Below are 19094 nucleotides of genomic sequence, written 5' to 3' on the forward strand. Positions count from 1 at the left end.
CAAAAAACCAAGACTACTACTTTGCATAATTGAAACTGATTGATAACTAGGCTACCTAACCATGTGTATAGTGCAAATTTCTGTACTTTAGCTAACATGAATTACAGCAATACTCACTCCCTGTTGGTGTCATATGACTTCTAACATCTAGTTGTGTTTTGTGATCAATTCTAGGGCGAATGATCTGGTTGGTTTCAAACATCTGATTATGGGGTTGGTTGTACCATAGTCAGATAAAAATGTACGTAGCTTTGGTCACAAATAACCTAGTTATGATCTGCTAAACAATTTTTAAAAATTACTACTATTAGAGCATTGGTGGTTCAGGTATCATATATTTTAACTGCTGTTCCAGTACAATAAAGTTCTCAGAACAAATTCATACAACAGCATAGGTTTTCATGTTTCCTTTTCACAGTTCAGCAAAGATGAATTTTATAAGATGGCTGCATCACTGACTCAGTCTCTAAAAACACAATAATAAGGTCATTTATGTTTTGAACTTTGCTTTATCACTGGGAAGGTGGTTTCTTTTCTGTAGGGGTTGCATCCTTTTCCAGAAATAACAATTGGGTCCTAAAAAATGAAACACAATTATTCAGGGTACTTACAACTGAGTTAATCCACCTATATTTAAGATTACATTTTAGATTACTATATGCAACTCTCATTTTGCTATCTGTTGCCTGCTGCAGTTGTGAACTGAATGCTCTGCTGCAGTTGTGAATTGAATGCTTTGTTAACAGGATAACTCTAAAATATCTGTGTTTCATCAGTTTCAGATTCATTGACCGCAGGCAGGGTCAGTCTGATGGGAAGGATTCCTCCTCTTGGAGAGAAGATGAAAAGGCTCTTAGGACCCAATAGGAAGAGTCATCCCTACCAAGGAATGTCCTCCGGCTTAATCTCACAAATGTTGATTTTTCTAGGGTAAGCTATAGTTACTTACCTCTACTTGATCTTGAACATCTCCCTGAGTGACTGATGAAGGACCTCCCCCTATTAAAACAAAACAAAATAAAATCCACATTACTTTATCATACCATTTGAAAGTCTACCTGATATTTATTAATTTTATCTGTATACTTGAAAGGGTTAGTTTTTATAGTATTAAATTGACTTGCCATAATATGAAAATTAACATTTTCATATGTTGCCAATGCAGTGCCACTTGTCATCTATGTTCTGGTAACATCTAGGTTATATTATTGCAATGTGTTATATATGGGGCCGCCTCTGAAGACAGATGAGAAACTTCAGCTGGTGCAGAATTCAGTGGCCAGGTTGCTCACCAGGGCAAGGCAGGTTGAGTATATAGCACCAATCCTGGCCTGACTGCATTGGCTACCAATTAGTTTCTAAATTCAAAATGCTGGTTTTGACCTATAAAGTATTAAATGGCTCAGGACTGCAATACCTCAAGGATCACCTCTCCCCATATGAACTGGCCTGGATCCTGCAATCTGTTCGTGTAATTTGGAGAAAAATGTGAAATTGCACTGCTTGGGCCATGTATTGAGCAGCCCATCCCCCATGTCTGCAAGTGGGTGGTTAGAGACAGTCCAAGCCTAAAGCATGCCTCATCCACCCTCCCTTTTTCTAAGGAATATATGTATGTGTAGTAGATTCAGCAGCAGTTTGGCAGGAGTGTGAGGTGGTCTAAGTCTAACAGGTTATGGGCCAACTGACTTACAAATCTAACAGGATCATCATCTGAGGAGCCTTCATTTTGCACAGGCAAAAGCATTCCTCTTCTTCCAGGCCTTTGGCTAACTAAACACTCTATGGTCTTTTAAAGTAGGTGGAGGTATTGTTTCTGTTTCTTACTATGTTATGTATTCTGGTGTTTTTATATTGTAAACTGTCCTGCAAAGTGCAGTATAGAAATTGCAGCTGCCAGAAATTCCTTGCCTTTCAGTGGTATGAGGTTTCCATTCTGCCAACCCACACAAAGACATTTTCTCCTCCCTTGACATTTTGTAGGAATTTTAGAAGATAACCTGCCCTCTTAAATCCAAAGTGAATATAGAACCCTTTTCCACTGAGATTTGTTACCTTTCATCTCTGGCCCCAAAATCTTTCGTTTTAATAATGCAAGCTTTTGGAGGTAGTCTTTTTGTGGTAACTGGTTTGTTTCCCATCCTGCATAGGAAATATATAAAAACATAATATAATACTGTGTTTGACTTAAAACACAATGTTGTTTTGAATACAGGAATGTCTTTGTAACTGATCAAAAATAATTATAATCACTTTTATGGAAACAGTTTATATAACAATACTTTACGTTTTTTGGTGACTACAGTGTGAGAGAAACTATGAATGCATAAATGTATCAAGTAGACTACAGAGACACAGTCTGCCATTCCCTAATAAATCTAAAGCTGTGGTTCCCAAAGTGGTGCACACGCCTCACAGGGGGGCAATTTGATTTTTAAGGGGGGCAATTTTGAAGCTTGTTTAGACCAAGCTAATGGCCTTTTAGGCTTCTTCCATGTGAATAGGAGTATACTTTTGTGTGTTTTTTAAATAGTCTTTATTCAAATTTTAAAGATTACAGAGATAAAGAATAAAAGGACAAAAAAAAAAGAAAAGTAAAAAAAGACAGAAAAAATACAAACAATTGACACACACACAAAAAACAGACCAAACCTTTACATAACTTTATTTCCTTTGCTTATTTCCTTGACCTCCTCACACCTCCCTTTTTGTATTCTAGTTCAATTAGATATTTCAGCAAATCCTTTCCAACTTTGTTTTTATCCTAATAATTTATCTTAATATACTGTAATTCTCATCTTTCACCAATTAAAAAATCAATTTTAACCTAATCCTTTATATCATTTCTGCTAAAACCACATTACTTCATTCCAACAACCTTCTAACATTCCTTAATTTTGCAATGTTTCTGTAGATAAACTTTAAATTTTTCCCAATCTTCTTCCACCAACTCTTCACCTTGGTCTCGGATTCTGCCAGTCATTTCTGCCAGTTCCATATAGTCCATCACTTTCATCTGCCATTCTTCCCGGGTGGGTAAATCTTGTGTCTTCCAATACTTCGCGACGAGTATTCTTGCTGCTGTTGTTGCATACATAAAGAAAGTTCTGTCCTTCTTTGGCACCAATTGGCCGACCATGCCCAGGAGAAAGGCCTCTGGTTTCTTCAGGAAGGTATATTTAAATACCTTTTTCATTTCATTATAGATCATCTCCCAGAAAGTCTTAATCCTTGGGCGTGTCCACCAAAGGTGAAAGAATGTACCTTCAGTCTCATTACATTTCCAACATTTATTTTCGGGCAAATGATAAATTTTTGCAAGCTTGACTGGTGTTATGTACCACCTGTATATCATTTTCATTATATTCTCTCTTAAGGCATTACATGCCGTAAACTTCATACCTGTGGTCCATAACTGTTCCCAGTCAGCCATCATAATGTTATGTTCAACATCTTGTGCCCATTTTATCATAGCAGATTTCACCATTTCATCCTGAGTATTCCATTTCAACAGCAAGTTATACATTCTTGACAAGTTCTTAGTTTTAGGATCTAACAGTTCTTTTTCCAATTTTGATTTCTCCACCTGAAAAACAATTTTCTTATCCAAATTATAAGCCTCCATTATTTGGTAATAATGAAGCCAATCCCGTACTTTGTTTTTTAGTTTTTCAAAACTCTGCAGCTTTAATCTGTCTCCTTCTTGTTCCAATATTTCCCAATATTTTGGCCAATTGGCCTCCATATTGAGCTTTTTCTGAGCCTTTGCTTCCATTGGTGACAACCACCTTGGAGTTTTATTTTCAAGCAAATCCTTATATATTATCCAGACATTAAACAGTGCTTTCCTGACAATATGGTTTTTAAACGCTTTATGTGCTTTGACCTTATCATACCACAAGTATGCATGCCAACCAAATACATTATTGAACCCTTCCAAATCCAATACGTCAGTGTTTTCAAGAAGTAGCCAATCCTTCAGCCAACAAAATGTGGCTGATTCATAATAAAGCTTAAGGTCTGGCAGGGCAAATCCACCTCTTTCTTTAACATCCGTTAGTATCTTATATTTTATTCGGGGCTTCTTGCCCTGCCAGACAAATCTAGAGATATCTTTCTGTCACTTCTTGAAACAATCCATTTTGTCCAAAATTTGCAATGTTTGAAACAAAAACAACATCCTTGGCAATACATTCATCTTTATCGCAGCAATTCGGCCTAGCAATGATAACTTCAAATTTGACCATATTTCTAAATCCTTTTTCACTTCCATCCAACATTTTTCATAATTATCCTTAAATAAGTTCACATTCTTAGCAGTCATATTAACCCCTAGGTATTCAACTTTCTTAACCAATGTTAATCCTGTCTCCTTCTGAAACCTCTCTCTCTCAATCACTGTTAGATTTTTCTCTAGAACCTTAGTTTTCAACTTATTCAACTTAAAACATGCTACCTGACCAAATTCTTGAATCAATTCCAATACTCTTTTAGTACTAGATTCTGGCTCCTGTAATGTCAATACCAAATCATCGGCAAATGCTTTCAATTTGTACTGTTTAGCTCCGACTTGTATACCTTTAACCAATTGGTCCTTTCTAATCATATTTAGCAAAACCTCCAGGACCGATATAAAGAGCAATGGAGAGATTGGGCACCCTTGTCGTGTTCCTTTCTCAATCTTAAACTCTTCTGTGACTACATTATTCACAATTAATTTAGCTTTTTGTTCTGAATAAATTGCACCTATACCGTTTTCAAAACCTTGGCCTACCCCCATTCCCTGTAAATTTTTCTTCATGAAACTCCAAGAAATATTGTCAAAGGCTTTCTCCGCGTCCACAAATATCAAAACTGCTTTGGTGTTAATCTTCACTTGTAATTTTTCTAAAATGTTAATTATATTCCTCGTATTGTCAGACAAGTGTCTCCCCGGGAGAAAGCCCACTTGATCTTTATGGATTCCTTCTGCTAGTACCTTTTTTAATCTTGTAGCCATAATATCAGCAAAAATTTTGTAATCCACGTTGAGCAATGATATGGGGTGGTAGTTCTTGAGCTGTGTCTTCTCAGACTCTGTTTTCGGTATAAGTGTAATATATGCTTCCTTCCACGACTCTGGTGCCTTTTTCCCTTCCAGTATTTCATTGCAAACATCCTTTAATGGCTGTACTAGCCAGTCTTTCAAAGATCTATAATATCTTGAAGTCAAGCCATCCGGCCCTGGGGATTTGCCCAATTGCATGTTCTGAATGGCTCCTTCTACCTCCTGGTCTGTTATTTTATAATTCAACATTAACGTATTTTCTTGAGAGATTTTTTATAATCCATTTGTTTTCAAAAATCGACCAATGTCCATTTCTTTCTGGGTCTCCTGTGTATACAGATGTTTAAAATACCTCTGAAAACACTTCCTGATCTCCACTGGATTCTGTATATTTCTTTCCCACTTCCAAATTCATAATAGTATTGAGTTTTTGTCTTTTCTTCATTTGCCAAGCCAGCAGTTTCCCACATTTATTTGCCGATTCAAATATCTTTTGTCTCATCTGTTTAATCTTCCATTCTATTTCCTGATTCATCAATTTCATATATTGTACTTGATATAACTTTATCTCTCTCAGGATCTCCTGTGATTTTGGTTTTGCTCTCAGTCTCTTTTCTCCTTCCTTTATTTTCTCCAAAATTTTATCCTTTTTTTCATTTTGAGTTCTCTTCTTAATTGCATTCTGTTGTATCAAAAACCCTCTCATAACTGCTTTACTTGCGTCCCAGATTACTCTTTTTTCAACAGTAGTATTCATATTTATCCCAAAATAGTCTCTCAAGATTTTTGGGGCCTTTTTAGTCACTTCTTCATTCCTAAACAGAGTGTCATTCATCCTCCATCTAAAGGAACCAGTTGGTGTCAGTTTCATTTCCATTTTCACCGCATTGTGGTCGGAGCCGGTTTTAGGACAGATTTCCACTTTTCTAATCTTCGGGGCCAGCCCCCTAGTAACCCAAATTTGGTCAATTCTTGTCCATGTCATTTTGGCCTCAGAGAAGAAAGTTCCTTCTCTTCCCATGGGGTTCTTAGTTCTCCAAATGTCAACTAAGTCCATATTGTCAGTCATATCAAAAAACGTCTTTGGTAGTCTGCCATCTTTTGTAACTACCTGTCTCTGTGCCTTATCGAATAGGAGTATACTTTTGGAATAATAATAATTACCGGTATGTGTCACGGGGTGGGGTGGGAATCAGGATTTTAGTGATGCTTAGGTGGGGCATGGCCAAAAAAAAAAGTTGGGAACCACTGATCGAAAGCAAAAAGAATCTTCTTTATCGAGTCAAATGATTTGCCTCCCTTATCAGTTTCTGAGGCAGCATGGGACAATAAATTTAACAGGGCAATTGGCTAACACGGTAACTTGCAGATTGGATTATTGCAAAGCATTCTACATGAGGTTGCCCTTGAATATGACTTGGAAACTTTAAGTGGTCTAAAATGTAGCAGCAAAATTACTGACTGGTTTCATTTAGATCTCATATAGCCCATGTATTAAAACAGCTGCACTGTGAACCAGCTTGTTTCTTGGGTTGATTTAAAGTGCTCACATTAGTGTTTAAAGCCCTAAATGACTCAGGCCCCAAATAGTAGTTGAAAGACCGCTTCTTTCCCTATAAACCCTCATGAGGTGCTTGCCCAGGAGAAGGCATTCTCTGTGGTGGTCCACAAATTGCGGGACTCCGTCCCCACAGAGGTGTGTCTGGTACCTTAATTGTACAGCATGCCATGATCCACTACTTTACCCTGACTTTTGACACTTGAGGAGTATATTTTTAGCTAGGAATGCTAGGATTTTGTTCAGAGATTTTATGAATTAAGTTCTGTTGTAATTGTTTGTATAACACCTTGAACATGCCCTTCCCTTGGAACATTACTATCAAACATATAACAAATGCAACCTACAGTATGAATGAGATACACTCCCCCCCCCCCAATTAGGAATTTTTTTTATACAGCCAACTTTATAGGTTACCTGATTTTTGAACAGGTATAGTATAGTCCTGGAACCTAGCTGTCCCAGGTGGTGGTGGTGGAAATAATGGCATATTTCTGAACTTGTCAGCTGAAAATTAAAACACAAAACAGTTTGTATGAGAGACAGAACAATCCAATAATTCTAATGAAAAGCAAGCCTAAGAAAGTAAAAAATAATAGCTTTTTTAAACGGAAAAAAAATGTGTGACATCTAGCCATATATTCTGGTTAGCATTTCAGGTTTCCAGCTACAGTAATGAACAGCAATGGTGTTCTACATCTCCTGTTTTGGGAATATAATGTTTGTTGTTCGTATCGTTAAGAGGAAGATTATAGAAATTCAGCCCCAAAGGTTTGCACTCCATGGATCAGGAGAAAAGAGGCAGGCAAAAGCCTTATGCCAAACCACACACTGTTTGCCACACCGTGGACTGAGAGTGGAGGAAAACAGCAGCTATACACACTCTCCTTGTCACAGCTGCCAACCAGGAGGATAAGGATGAAGGGCAGGCACTCTGTCGCCTCCAAAGTGAACCAGGAGGCAGTCAGGGCTCAATATCAAAGGCAAATAGAAGCAGTCAGGCAGGGACCTAATAGGAACACTCACTCCATTGCCGGTGTAAAAAAAAGCAAACCAGGAGGAGGTGGCCAAGCCATTTTTAAATCAGGGCAGGAGAACGCAAACGCCACACTACCAGTCACACAAGTAGGACACAACCACACACACACACACACCAACGAAATAAATAAATACAGTTCTGACCCAAGATAAATGGCGGCAGCCACTGAGGCTGCTGAGGGAAAGAAATAGAGTGCACCGAAAGAGGGCTGCCATGCCTGAATGACCATTGGCGCCACGGCAAGGGCAACCGTTCTGGAAAATTTATCTATAAGTAATGTAAGTAAACAACTAAGGAATAAAAGAAGGGTGGCAAATAAGCAGAACAACCAAACGTACAGAACAACAGAAAGTTTTTTGTGTGGAAGAAACCACAACATGCGGACAAAGAACTGTAAAACAAAAATGACGATAAGGAAAACCTAAAGAAAAAAAGGGGGTTCAGAAACTAGTAAAAACCTAGCTGAGTCAAGAGAGCCAGGAGGAATGTACTGTCTGTGTATAGACAGGAGGAAAAACTGAGGGAGTCCAGCCTACTTGCCACAAGTCTGCTCCTGTCTAGTTTCTCGCAACAGGGTGAACACCCATTCCATTGGATAAACCCCATAAACTAAAAAGGAAGTAGTGTTGGCAGAATGAAATTGTGTCTCATGTCCCCCACTTCACATGAATTTAGTGCCCCAAAGATCTGCACCTCTGGCTCATCTCATTGCAGGTTTCTGGTCTTTCCATGAATGCTAGAAAGTGTGCCATCATAGAACTTGTTCCTTGAGGAAATGTTGTCTCTCTGGCCCTGGCCCTTGCCTTCCCTATATGGATAGGAGTGAATTGGACGAACACTGAAACAGCCCTTCTATTCAGTGTTGCTGTGTCTTGTCTTTATTATGGTAGCGGTACTTGAGAAGGCTGCAGCAGGCCTGAGCATCTTTCCACAGTTTGTCTTTCTGTAACTATGCTGTCACACACAGCCCAATCCATGTATCTGCCCCAAGCCATGAAAATACAAAGCTTTCACTCAAGCTGTGGATCAACAGTTGCCCCCTCCCTTCCCTATGTAAATGGCCTCTCATCCATATTAAGGATGTGTTGGGCTGGTGAGGGATCGGAAGCTCAGAAAAATCAAGCTCTTGGGAGCTTGAAAAGACTCTACTGTACACCAGGCAGATTCAGTCTGGAGAACAGGGTACCCCCCACCCCTTCCCATGAAAAGCTTACTGATCTAGAGGGAGGTATCATCATGATTATGAATGCACTGGGTGGTCTTTTAAAGTAAAGCATTCTAAGACATAGGACAATATTTAAATGGAGATGGGAGGAATAAAATACAATGTGAAATCAAGACATTTTCATCTCTGTTTTAAAAAATAACTTAGAAATTTTAAAAATCACATTGCAAGGAGATGCAAGGGTGTATTCAGGAAGACACCAGTTCAAATAATCAGAAAAAAAGTTATTTTAAAGTGTGTGTCTCATCTTTGAAAAAAGATGTAAGTAATTTAAAATATTTGCACAGAAATTTGATTAAAATAATCAAATAATTCATGATAACAGCATACTCACAGGGTAACTGGAAATGTAACAAAGAGTCTGAATGCCATATTTGTACACAATTAACCCATTCCTTACCAAGCGCATTGGCTTGATGTTGTTGGAGCTGTTTTTGTTGTAACTGATAACTTGCAAGATGCAATGCTTGTTGCAGATTTGTTCTATGGCTTGGAAGTAAATTCTTGTTAAACTCTAATATTTCTTGCATTGCAGCCTCCACTGAAACAAAACAAATTGTTTACTTAATTCAAAAAACATTCAAAAAACATTAATTTTTTTCTGCATATCCACTATCCAAAAGTGCAGGTGGGTAATCTTTGCTAACTGCTTTTAGGCTTTTACATTTACCAAATTTGTGAATGGTAAATTTGTGAATGCTTCTGGAAAGGGGGAAGGATGAATTTCAAATTGATGTAGTGAAGTTAGAAGTGTTTGTTATATTTTTCTGGACAGGATATGAAATATGGTATGTTAAGTAATCAGATGGAGGCAAGGGTCTTAACAAGCAGACTAAGACATAAAAATAGGAGAGGTTAGCCAGTTCTGCACCATCAGCAGAATCTGATTGGTTGAGGTGAGATCCAAACTTGAAAACTAAAAGTTTGGCATCATCAAGCCAAGGTCTAGAGAAGCTTTGAAACTGTGAAATGTATGTCTTAAGCTCTTCTGACAGAGGTTCCACCTCCAGAGTTGTAAAAATGTCTTCTCCTTTTAAATGTTTAAGCTTTGGTAGTATGAGGAGGATGTTTGTCAAATTTTTCTTGCTAAATAATAAAATGCTTTAATCTACACTTGTCTGGCAGGTTGTGTGTTGACTGGTCTTAATACTCTATTGTTCTCTACCTAAATCAGGACCCCATATTTTACTCACTCATCAAGCCCATATCCCGACATGTATACTAATCATTACTTACAAGCAAGTCTGTGTGAATTTGCATGAAGGTAAGAAGAACTATCCAATTGTGGCAAAGATACTTTGCTCTCTGGAAATTCTTCCAGAAGCCGTCCTTTTAATGCCAGTTCTATGTCCCTCTCTGCAAAGACAGACACAGAAAAGGGCTTATTAATATAAAGCCTAACAACTGACAGTTCACAACCAATAAATTGCAAAGAATACAAGATACCAAGTAATTTGTTTTTAATCTATAAAATAAGGTTTAAACTGTACAGTAATATTTGCATGACTAATGGATATGTTATTTCATATTTTCTTGTATATTTGTTCTCTGTCAAAATATGTGGTCCTTCAGAGGCACAGTTAATAATTTACCTTGGAAATCTTTAAGTTTCCCACAGTGCTGTCAGTACCAAATCCCCACCAGGTGATATGAGGACTATGTGCCTTCTATGTGCTTGAGATTCTGTTGGCTGGAGTAAGCACCATGTGCACACATAATTTTAGCAGCAGGATGCAGTAGATTTTCTTATACCCACTGATCTTGTGCATGTTGTAGAAGGGACTGCACACGGTGGTTTATCTAAAAGGTTCAACCACCACCCATCAGATTCAAAAATTCCTCACCCCAATATTATCCTAATGATATAAATGTTTTAAAGGGTGGAGCTAATACCTTGTCAAAATAAAGACTATGGTTAAATGTGCATTACCTCCTTAAAGTTGATTTTCAACAGTGTCCCATTTTACATGGGAGCATGCTAAGCATGTATAAGACTTACTTAGAAGTTGGTCTTGCTCCTCCTGGACTGTCATATCGTATCCTGCATCTACTGTTTTGCTCTCATGCTTGCTTCTGTTTGCCACTATATGTTCCCATTGCACAATGGGGAGGAAAATATTCATACATAAAGTTAACTGTTGACACAAATAAGTTTTCTTCATACATGAAAAATGATTTTCTACTATAGTCAGCTGGATCCTGATAGGTAAGCTGTCCTTTGACTTATTTATAGTACCAGTCCAAAGCAACTAAGTTGTAACCCATAGCTCAGTGTAATTTACAGATGTGTATACAAAAAGCAGTGTAGACTGTTCTGCTCCCTCAGGCAATCATCCAGCTGATAACTTTGAAAGCAGCAGACGCCAAACAGAGCCTTAACTAATGGAACTGCATTAAAAATAGAAAATTGCTCAAGTAATTTGAAAAACCAACATGATAGCAGAGGGGATCTCTCCAGTAGTTCACAAAAGATGCCTTCAATGTTTGTTCTAGAAAAAAAATCTGAGAGTATAATATCATCACAAACAACATTCTCCTTATTCTTTTGTTGCAACTGCATAATATCCCACCCTTTTGTGAAATGTAATGTTTTGCCAAGCACCAGCTGTTATAAACAGGCAACTGTGTGCAAAGCAGAACACGCTGCTGAGGAATCGCACAACTGGAACGAGGCGGCAACCATTGCTAAGGAGCCAGTGATGGAAGAGGACAGTTGAGAAGGCCAATGGTTGCATGATAGAAAAACCATTGGCACTTCAAGGATCCAAAATAATCAGTAATAAAACAAAACAAAACAAAAATGCCTTGCCTACAGTCAAATAGAGGAAACAAGGAAATGAGAAGGGAAAGCAAAAGCAAAACGGGAAGCAGGAGGGTTGTGTGTGTGTGTGTGTGTTTATTTATTTAACCTCAGCGGAGGAAAGAAAACAAAGGAGTAAAGTTTGAAAATGGACATACACACAATACTAGAAAGTGAAAGGATATACGAGGGAACAGTAAAGAAGTAGAAATAAAGAGTTGTTGAAAATAAAAACACTTAGCTGACAGAGAAGATTAGAGTTTCCAGAGTTCTTTGCTCTCCTGCAACCGTCACGTGACAAGGGTCATAACCCAACCCATTCGGGTCCTCAGTAACCATATCAAATAATGCACAGTATAAGGAGCATCCTTGGAAGCACACACGATACTTTAGATAACACGTTTTGTACTTACCAGGTACTTTACTTATGTGTATCTGCAGCCCTGAAAGTTGTGGTCTCAATGCGAGCTGATCTGATGGCTCAAGTAAACTAAGTCTCCGTTTGCCTGTTGTCCGTAAAACGCTTTTTGGTACTGAGAGAAATTATTTACATGTTATGGAGAGAATAAGATGAAATAGGTCCAATATACAATTCCCGTCCCCCTAAAAAACACAACCATGTTGCAAAACTTGCAGTCCCTTGCAGCAGTTGAATATTCCACTTGTAGATTAACCCTGCTGTGGAGAATTTAAATACTTGATATCATAGCAATACAGATTCATATGGTGGGAGCCATTGTGGCCACAGGATACCACACCACATCTTGGGTTTGGGCTGCTGCATGTGATCTCCAGTTGCTTCATTGTAGCACTGAAGAGATTAACTGATCCCCCATCCAATCCCCAGGACCTGGAATCCTTCCCAAAAGAAAAGACAAAGTAAATAAGATGCTGAAAATGAAAGAGTTGAGAGGCAGGAGGAAGTCACTATGGTGTTCAATCAATATAGACCCATTAAACCTTGACTAAAAACAGCTAGCCACTTAATACCTCTCTACTATTACATTTCAACTGTTTTTATTTTGTTCTTCCTTTTGCTACAATAGAACATACATCTGCTTCATCAGTGCAAAGTATAAAATAAACCTGCAGCTGAGGAAGTAGAGAAAGGGAGGCTTTCCTGTAAATTCCTGTTCATTGTGACTCCTGGAGCACACTCCAGAACCTTCAGGATAGTATTTCCCTGTGGACAGCAGGCAGGATCCAAAAATGTGGATCATCTTCCCAATCTGGGAAGGGCTACCAGAATAGAACAACAAAAGAAGCCATAATATCTTTAAAAAAAAAAAAAAAAAAACACCTGAAAGAGAGGTCATAACTGAAGCACAATACTGAACAGCTGAAGAAACAGAAAAAACAGGAGATGAAACAAGCCAGAAATAAACTCTCCCAGGAATCCCTCCCTACTTCATCGAAATGTATACAACGGTATAAGCCTGAGAAGGATAACCATAGTCTGCTGGAATACACAGTGGTGGGTGGAATGCCCTCCAAGATAAAATGGTAACAGGAATTCATGGTAAAAAAACCTTTCCTTTCTCCTTTGGTTCCCAGAGGACATTCCATAACCTTTTAGATGTGTGTATATACGAGGAGCGCTCATTAAAGATTTCCCCTGATGTACTTCCCTTGGACTGAGACAAACTTAACTGGGCACAGTTATTAGTCCTTCTCTATGTAGCTACCAGCAAGATTCACACACTTCCCCCATTGTTTTATGCAGCTGTGGAGACCTCGTCTGTAGAAGTTGGCAGCTTGCGTTAGAAGCCATAACATGACCTCAGAAATCAGCATTTCATCATCTGGAAAATGCTTGCCCTTCAAAAATAACTTCATGGTTGGAAAGAGGTGGAAGTCCGATGGTGTGAGGTCAGGAGAATAAGGGGGGTGAGGAAGGACTTATAGCCACAGGACCGTGCTTCCGTCTGAGAAACATGCAAGTTGTGAACCGGGGCGTTATCCTGCAGGAGGTGGACAACTTTGGTCAGCATACCATGCCCCTCAATTTTGATGGTCTTCCTCAATTTCTGCAGCAGTGAAGCATAGTATGTCCTGGTAATTGTGGCACCCTTTACCAGGAAATCCATCACCACTACTCCATGTGTTGGCATCCTTCGGGGGTCGAGATGCCAGCTGGCTAGCTCCCAGCTGGATCATGCCTTTCCAGCCGTGATGATCCCCCGATCTCTGGTGTGACGTAAATCAGCGACTCAGACTTCAAAAGCCTGAGCACACTATATTAGCAGATGCATACTGCGCAAACAGAACAGGTGTGAGGCTTGTAGAAACGTACTAACAAGCTGCAGATATATTAAGCATAAATCAGGACAAAGAAAACATGTCGCTTCCTTTTATTCTCCTCAGCGAGACAGTGAAAAGCAAAAGCTATACACACAATGGAAGTTCCCAGCAAGCTGTGCTGGAACGTAAACAGACATGTGACATGCAACAGTTCCATGTCTGCAACTAAAGGTGGAATGGAAAAGTCCCAAAAGACCATGAGCATGACCTTGCCCGCTGACAGGTGGACACGTGCCTTCTTTGGAGGCGGTGAAACAGAGTGCTTCCATTGCTTGGACTGGGATTTAGTCTCTGGGTCCTAATGATGGACTCATGTTTCGTCCTGAGTAATTAGTCTGGCAAAGAAGTCATCATGGGTTTTGTGACACATGGCCAAAAGAGCCTGTGAGCATGTGCCTCGTTCCTGCTTCTGGAAAGGCGTCAGAAGCCGGGGAATCCACCGTGCGGACACCTTTCCCATGTATAAATGGTCATGGATGGGGTTTTTTTCTACAAAGCCCACACTGATCTTGACATCTGCAGCTAGTTGGTGAACGGTTATGTAGCGATCCTCCAAAATGGTGGCCTCCACCTGCCGGATGGTGTCTTCATCAATGGGAGACTGTGATCGCCCAGGAATGGGAGCAGTTTCCACCGAAGTCCAACAACACTTGAACAGGCGATGCCAGTGCTTGACTACATCATACGATGGGGCATCCTCCCCATAAGTCCTTTTCATCTCATCAGATAGCTCCCGTGGTGTGCACCCTTTCAAGTACAGGATGCTGATGACCGCTCTGCATTCAACTGGTACCATTATCAGACATTACTCCATGTTAGCACCTGTAGCAGAGCAACTGTTAGGAGTTCAGAGCTACAAATTACCACGTTACCTGTGGAGAGATGTATCATTATACAAGTGCAATTTCATCCTCCTACGATAACCGGAAGTGGGTCAGAGGAAATCTTTAATGAGCGACCCTCATAAATGTATGTAAACACTCTACATAATTTTTCTACTCAAGTCAGCATCCACAGATGAGAACACTTGTATTTAACCATGCTTAGAGAACATATGTAAAGATACGTTTACAGTTCCCTGAGTTCTGATATCACTGTGCTTCACACCCATGAGCAGTTCCCCCTTGTGAGTGTGAAAGGGGAAGGGCAGTATGCACAAGCAAGAGGTTTGCTGCAACTCATTCTTGTAGTTAAGTATTTCTATTTATTTGTTTATAAAATATTTATATACTGCTGGTGGAACAAATTTTTCAGCAGGCATTTAAGAGCTGACATAGATGGTTTCCTGTTGCAACTGATCCAACACTTTGGTGACTGTGGGACATTGTTTAACCATCTTTTATAGTTTTATCTATTGGTTGACAAAAGCAGTGCTATTTTTTCTAGAAAAAGGTGCTTTCCTTGTTCTCTTATAAAGGCAATGGCACACACCTGGGAGGGGCCAGCACTGGGAGGGGCCAGAAGGGTTCCAGTGAGTTCCAGCTAAAAAAAGCCCTGGACAAAAGACTGTGTAATTAACTATTTTCTGAGCAAAAGATGTGTCTGCTATATCATTTGCCTTTGCACTCACTCTCAAATTTAGGTTTTTCTAGTTTATCTACTTGAAGAACAGATTGAAGATCTCTTATATTTGCCTTCAATTTTGCAGCCAAAGCCCTTCGTTTTAATGATTTCTCATCTATAAAATAAAACAAATAAAATATACTTAATCACAGGAACTATATAGGATCACAGGGGCTTATCTATATTTCAGAGTCTCTGAAAGCCACAGCCAGAAGTAGTAGAGTAACTTGCAGTTACACAAAACAAAAAAGTGTACAAGTTTTGACATTTTTCTGAAGATAGAACCAGTACATGTCAAACACATTCTGCATGCAATTCCAACAGATAAAGAATGTTAGATTTCTTACAAAGCTGACTCTCAACTTATGCACATTAAACTTGTGTGAATTCAGCTTTACGTGCTTGACTGGGGAAAAGGGGGTGGGTATTGCAGGGAAAACATCAGCAATCCGACCCTTCATTGCACTCACCTTGGGAGTGTTCAGAGGTGCAGAGAGAGTGTTTAGAAGTACAGTTAGAGAGTGCACAGACTAAGTAATGCAGTCGCCAGGAACCAGTAAATGCTTTTTACAAGCCATTTTCTGGTGTTTAAAGGGCTGTTTTGACTATATGTCATTTTGGCTTTACATTCTATCCCTAGAACATAACCTGCACAAAAGATGAGAGTCGACTGGACCGTAAAACCTATTCACTAGCTCTATTATTCATAAAAGTAGAAAACTGCAAAGAATCATTGGGTTGCTAGCCTCCAATACAGATGTACCTTAGCTCCTGAACACCTTGGGAGTCAAACGTTCTGGCTCCCGAACAATCAAAAACCGAAAGTGAGTGTTCCAGTTTTCTAACCTTCTTTGGGAAGCTGAACATCCAACAGGGCCTCTGCGGCTTCCAATTGGCTGTAGGAGCTTCCTGCATCCAATCAGAAGCCGCACTTTGGTTTCCAAACGTTTCAGAAGTCAAACAGACTTCCGGAACGGATTCCGTTTGACTTCCAAGGTACGACTGTATTTTCTTCGAACGCCAAGTTAGACATGATGACAACATAACCTGGTTTGGAATATAAATTTGTTCAGCTCAAATTGTTCAGATGTAATAAGAATCAAGCATTAGTTCCTTGATAAAACAGCAATTTGTCTCACCATGATTTCTGGTTACACAATGATGCAGCAGGTCATTCCAAATGCCACGCACCAACAGAAGAAGACAGCTAGGGCATTGCTGCATCCGTGTTCTCACCCCCACCCCCAAAGTATCTGTCACCTGAATTGGTTGTCTTATTCTGCCTAATGATACATCTGGTTCTGAGTCTGACAACCAATGAATTCCATGGGCTAAAGTAAATGCAGTATGTAATTTGAGAGGAGGGCTACTGGTGCTAATGCTTCCTGCAAAAGAGACTTCACCCTTGCTGATCGTAATGAAAGAGTTTGCTACTTGTTACATATTAATAATCAGGAGCTCAGGAATATGTAGGTGAATATATTTATTCATTCTTTCCTCTATCCTTTAAAACTATCTAAATTCTAAGCCAGTGATCTTTACCACATTTTGTGGAATATATTAACAACCCTTTTCTGGGGGTTTTGTTCTGCAAAGTATACACAATGTACTGTAATATTAGAATATATTACAAGTCTTATTCTTGTGACTGCTCCTCATTCAGAAAAAGAAACCCAGTTATATCCTTGGGTCAAACAATTCTGTATAAGTTCTTGGATTTTGTTAAACAAGACCATCAGATATGTTAATCCTACTATATTATATTCTTCCCACTCACCCTCATATTGTGTACTTAAAGCAGCAACCTCTGAAGGCAGGAATTCTATTGGAACTTCTTCAAAATATTTGTCCACAATTCTTTTTTCTTTTGCTAGCTGATCCATTTCTACCTCTAAGAAAAATAATTTGAATTTATTCCTGGATAGCCTGTTAGAGCATGTTGCTGATAACACCAGGGTTGCAGGTTCGATCCCCATATGGGACAGCTGCATTTTCATGCATTGCAGGGGGTTGGACTAGATGATCCTCAGGTACCTTCCAACTCTACCATTCTATGATTCTGTCATTTTAAGTTTAGAAAACTTCTGAGCAGTCTACTTTTCAGTTTTTATTGAAAAATATACTTACTTTATGGACTTAAGGGTGGGTAATAAATAAATAATAACTAATTGTACCTAGCTCAAATTTCACTCTGGTGTACAGAAAAGATGTACAGGTGTACAATAAAGCACCAACACACACAAATTTAAGAGACCCAATAAATCAAACCCAAGTCCCTTGCATCCTTTAAGTGGGATTGGGATGATTGAAACTTCAGTCATGGCTTCCTGACTATGGAATTTGTTTGGGGTTTTTTGTTTTTACAGACTAACTCAACTTCCTTTACCTTTTGTGTGTCTTGAAGAACACCAAATATAACTGTTAGGAAGAAGGGTGCCTAAGTGAAGGGTTTCTAAGACCCTCCTAGCTAGAATACCACCCTCCTCTGCTTTTACCATTCATATACATGCCTAAGCACAGAACTCTGTGCCTGCATCTTCCTTAACTAGCACAAAACAAACTCCCCTGCCCCACCCTGCTCCAACTGTCTGGGCATTGGACTCCCCCCCCCCAAACGCACACAAATGCTTTAAAGCAGAAATAAATAAATATTTGAAATAAGAACACCAAGAAGATCCTAAAACCCAATAGGATATAAGTTAACAAATAAAGCAGCAATTTAAGACCATATGGAGTACAGAAAATAACACACACATTAAAAAAAAACTTTCTTACCTAGCCTCACCAAATGCGTGCTCACCAGCCTGAACCCTCCCCCCCCCCAAAAAAAGCAAAAACTAGTTTGCACACCTTTGTTGTAATAGCAGGTTAAAATAAAACTAGAAGGACAGCAGAAAGAAAGGGAGACCAAGGAGGCAGAAAATAAATGTTTTATACATTTTCCGAGCATTGAAATGGAACGTGCCACCCCTGCCTTTGGCCTTGTCTCAAAGTCAAAGTGTCTAGCAAATGGGTCTGACATGGTGGTAATGAACATTTAAAAAAAATTAAGAGGAGTCAGAGGGAAAGGAGGAGAATGGAGGCAGCAGAGGAAAGAGGAAGAAAGCAGCACTGCCCCCATTATGAGGTGGCTTGCATGTGGCCATGTGATAACAGAGCTGAGAGCCCTCTGAAGGCTGGCATCACAGCTGGGATCCCGTAGACGCAATAAGATTTTTAATTAACAACTGTAACAACTATTTTTATTATTTAAAATGACAAATTCCGTTGGCATTATAGAAGAACCACAAAAGCTCTTTGGAGCTTTAATGCAACCCATGCACTGTCCTAGTCTATCTGCCCTAGTCTAGCCCTAGCCTGCCCTAGTCTATCTGTTCAGAAAACTCAAAGAAACACAGAAAGTTTGACTACAATACTTACCAGACATGCTATCTTGCCGAATAATGCCTTGTTCTTGCAGATCTTTGATACTTGATCGCAAATATGAGAACAAACCTTTCCCAGCTAATTCTTTGGGTGTTTTGCCTTTTTTGGTGGCTTCAAAAACAAAAGCAAACCTTT

At 39.3% G+C, this 19094-nt stretch overlaps 1 protein-coding gene across 1 annotated transcript; it reads right to left on the bottom strand.

The window, feature by feature from the left end:
• Window positions 1–315: 315 nt before the first annotated feature.
• On the bottom strand, window positions 316–19094 carry LOC309326019 (uncharacterized protein). The gene is made up of 11 exons (XM_081834529.1): window positions 18954–19094; window positions 17311–17424; window positions 15541–15648; window positions 12083–12202; window positions 10869–10952; window positions 10106–10225; window positions 9270–9410; window positions 7023–7112; window positions 2056–2142; window positions 950–999; window positions 316–576 (listed from the first exon to the last, which is right to left on the bottom strand). Exons 1-11 carry the CDS (start codon window positions 18958–18960, stop codon window positions 487–489), a joined length of 1011 nt encoding a protein of 336 aa, XP_081690655.1. The 5' UTR covers window positions 18961–19094; the 3' UTR covers window positions 316–486.

This window comes from Podarcis erhardii (assembly GCF_964252035.2).
Source record: "Podarcis erhardii genome assembly, chromosome: 12".
NCBI classification, from domain to species: Eukaryota; Metazoa; Chordata; class Lepidosauria; order Squamata; family Lacertidae; genus Podarcis; species Podarcis erhardii.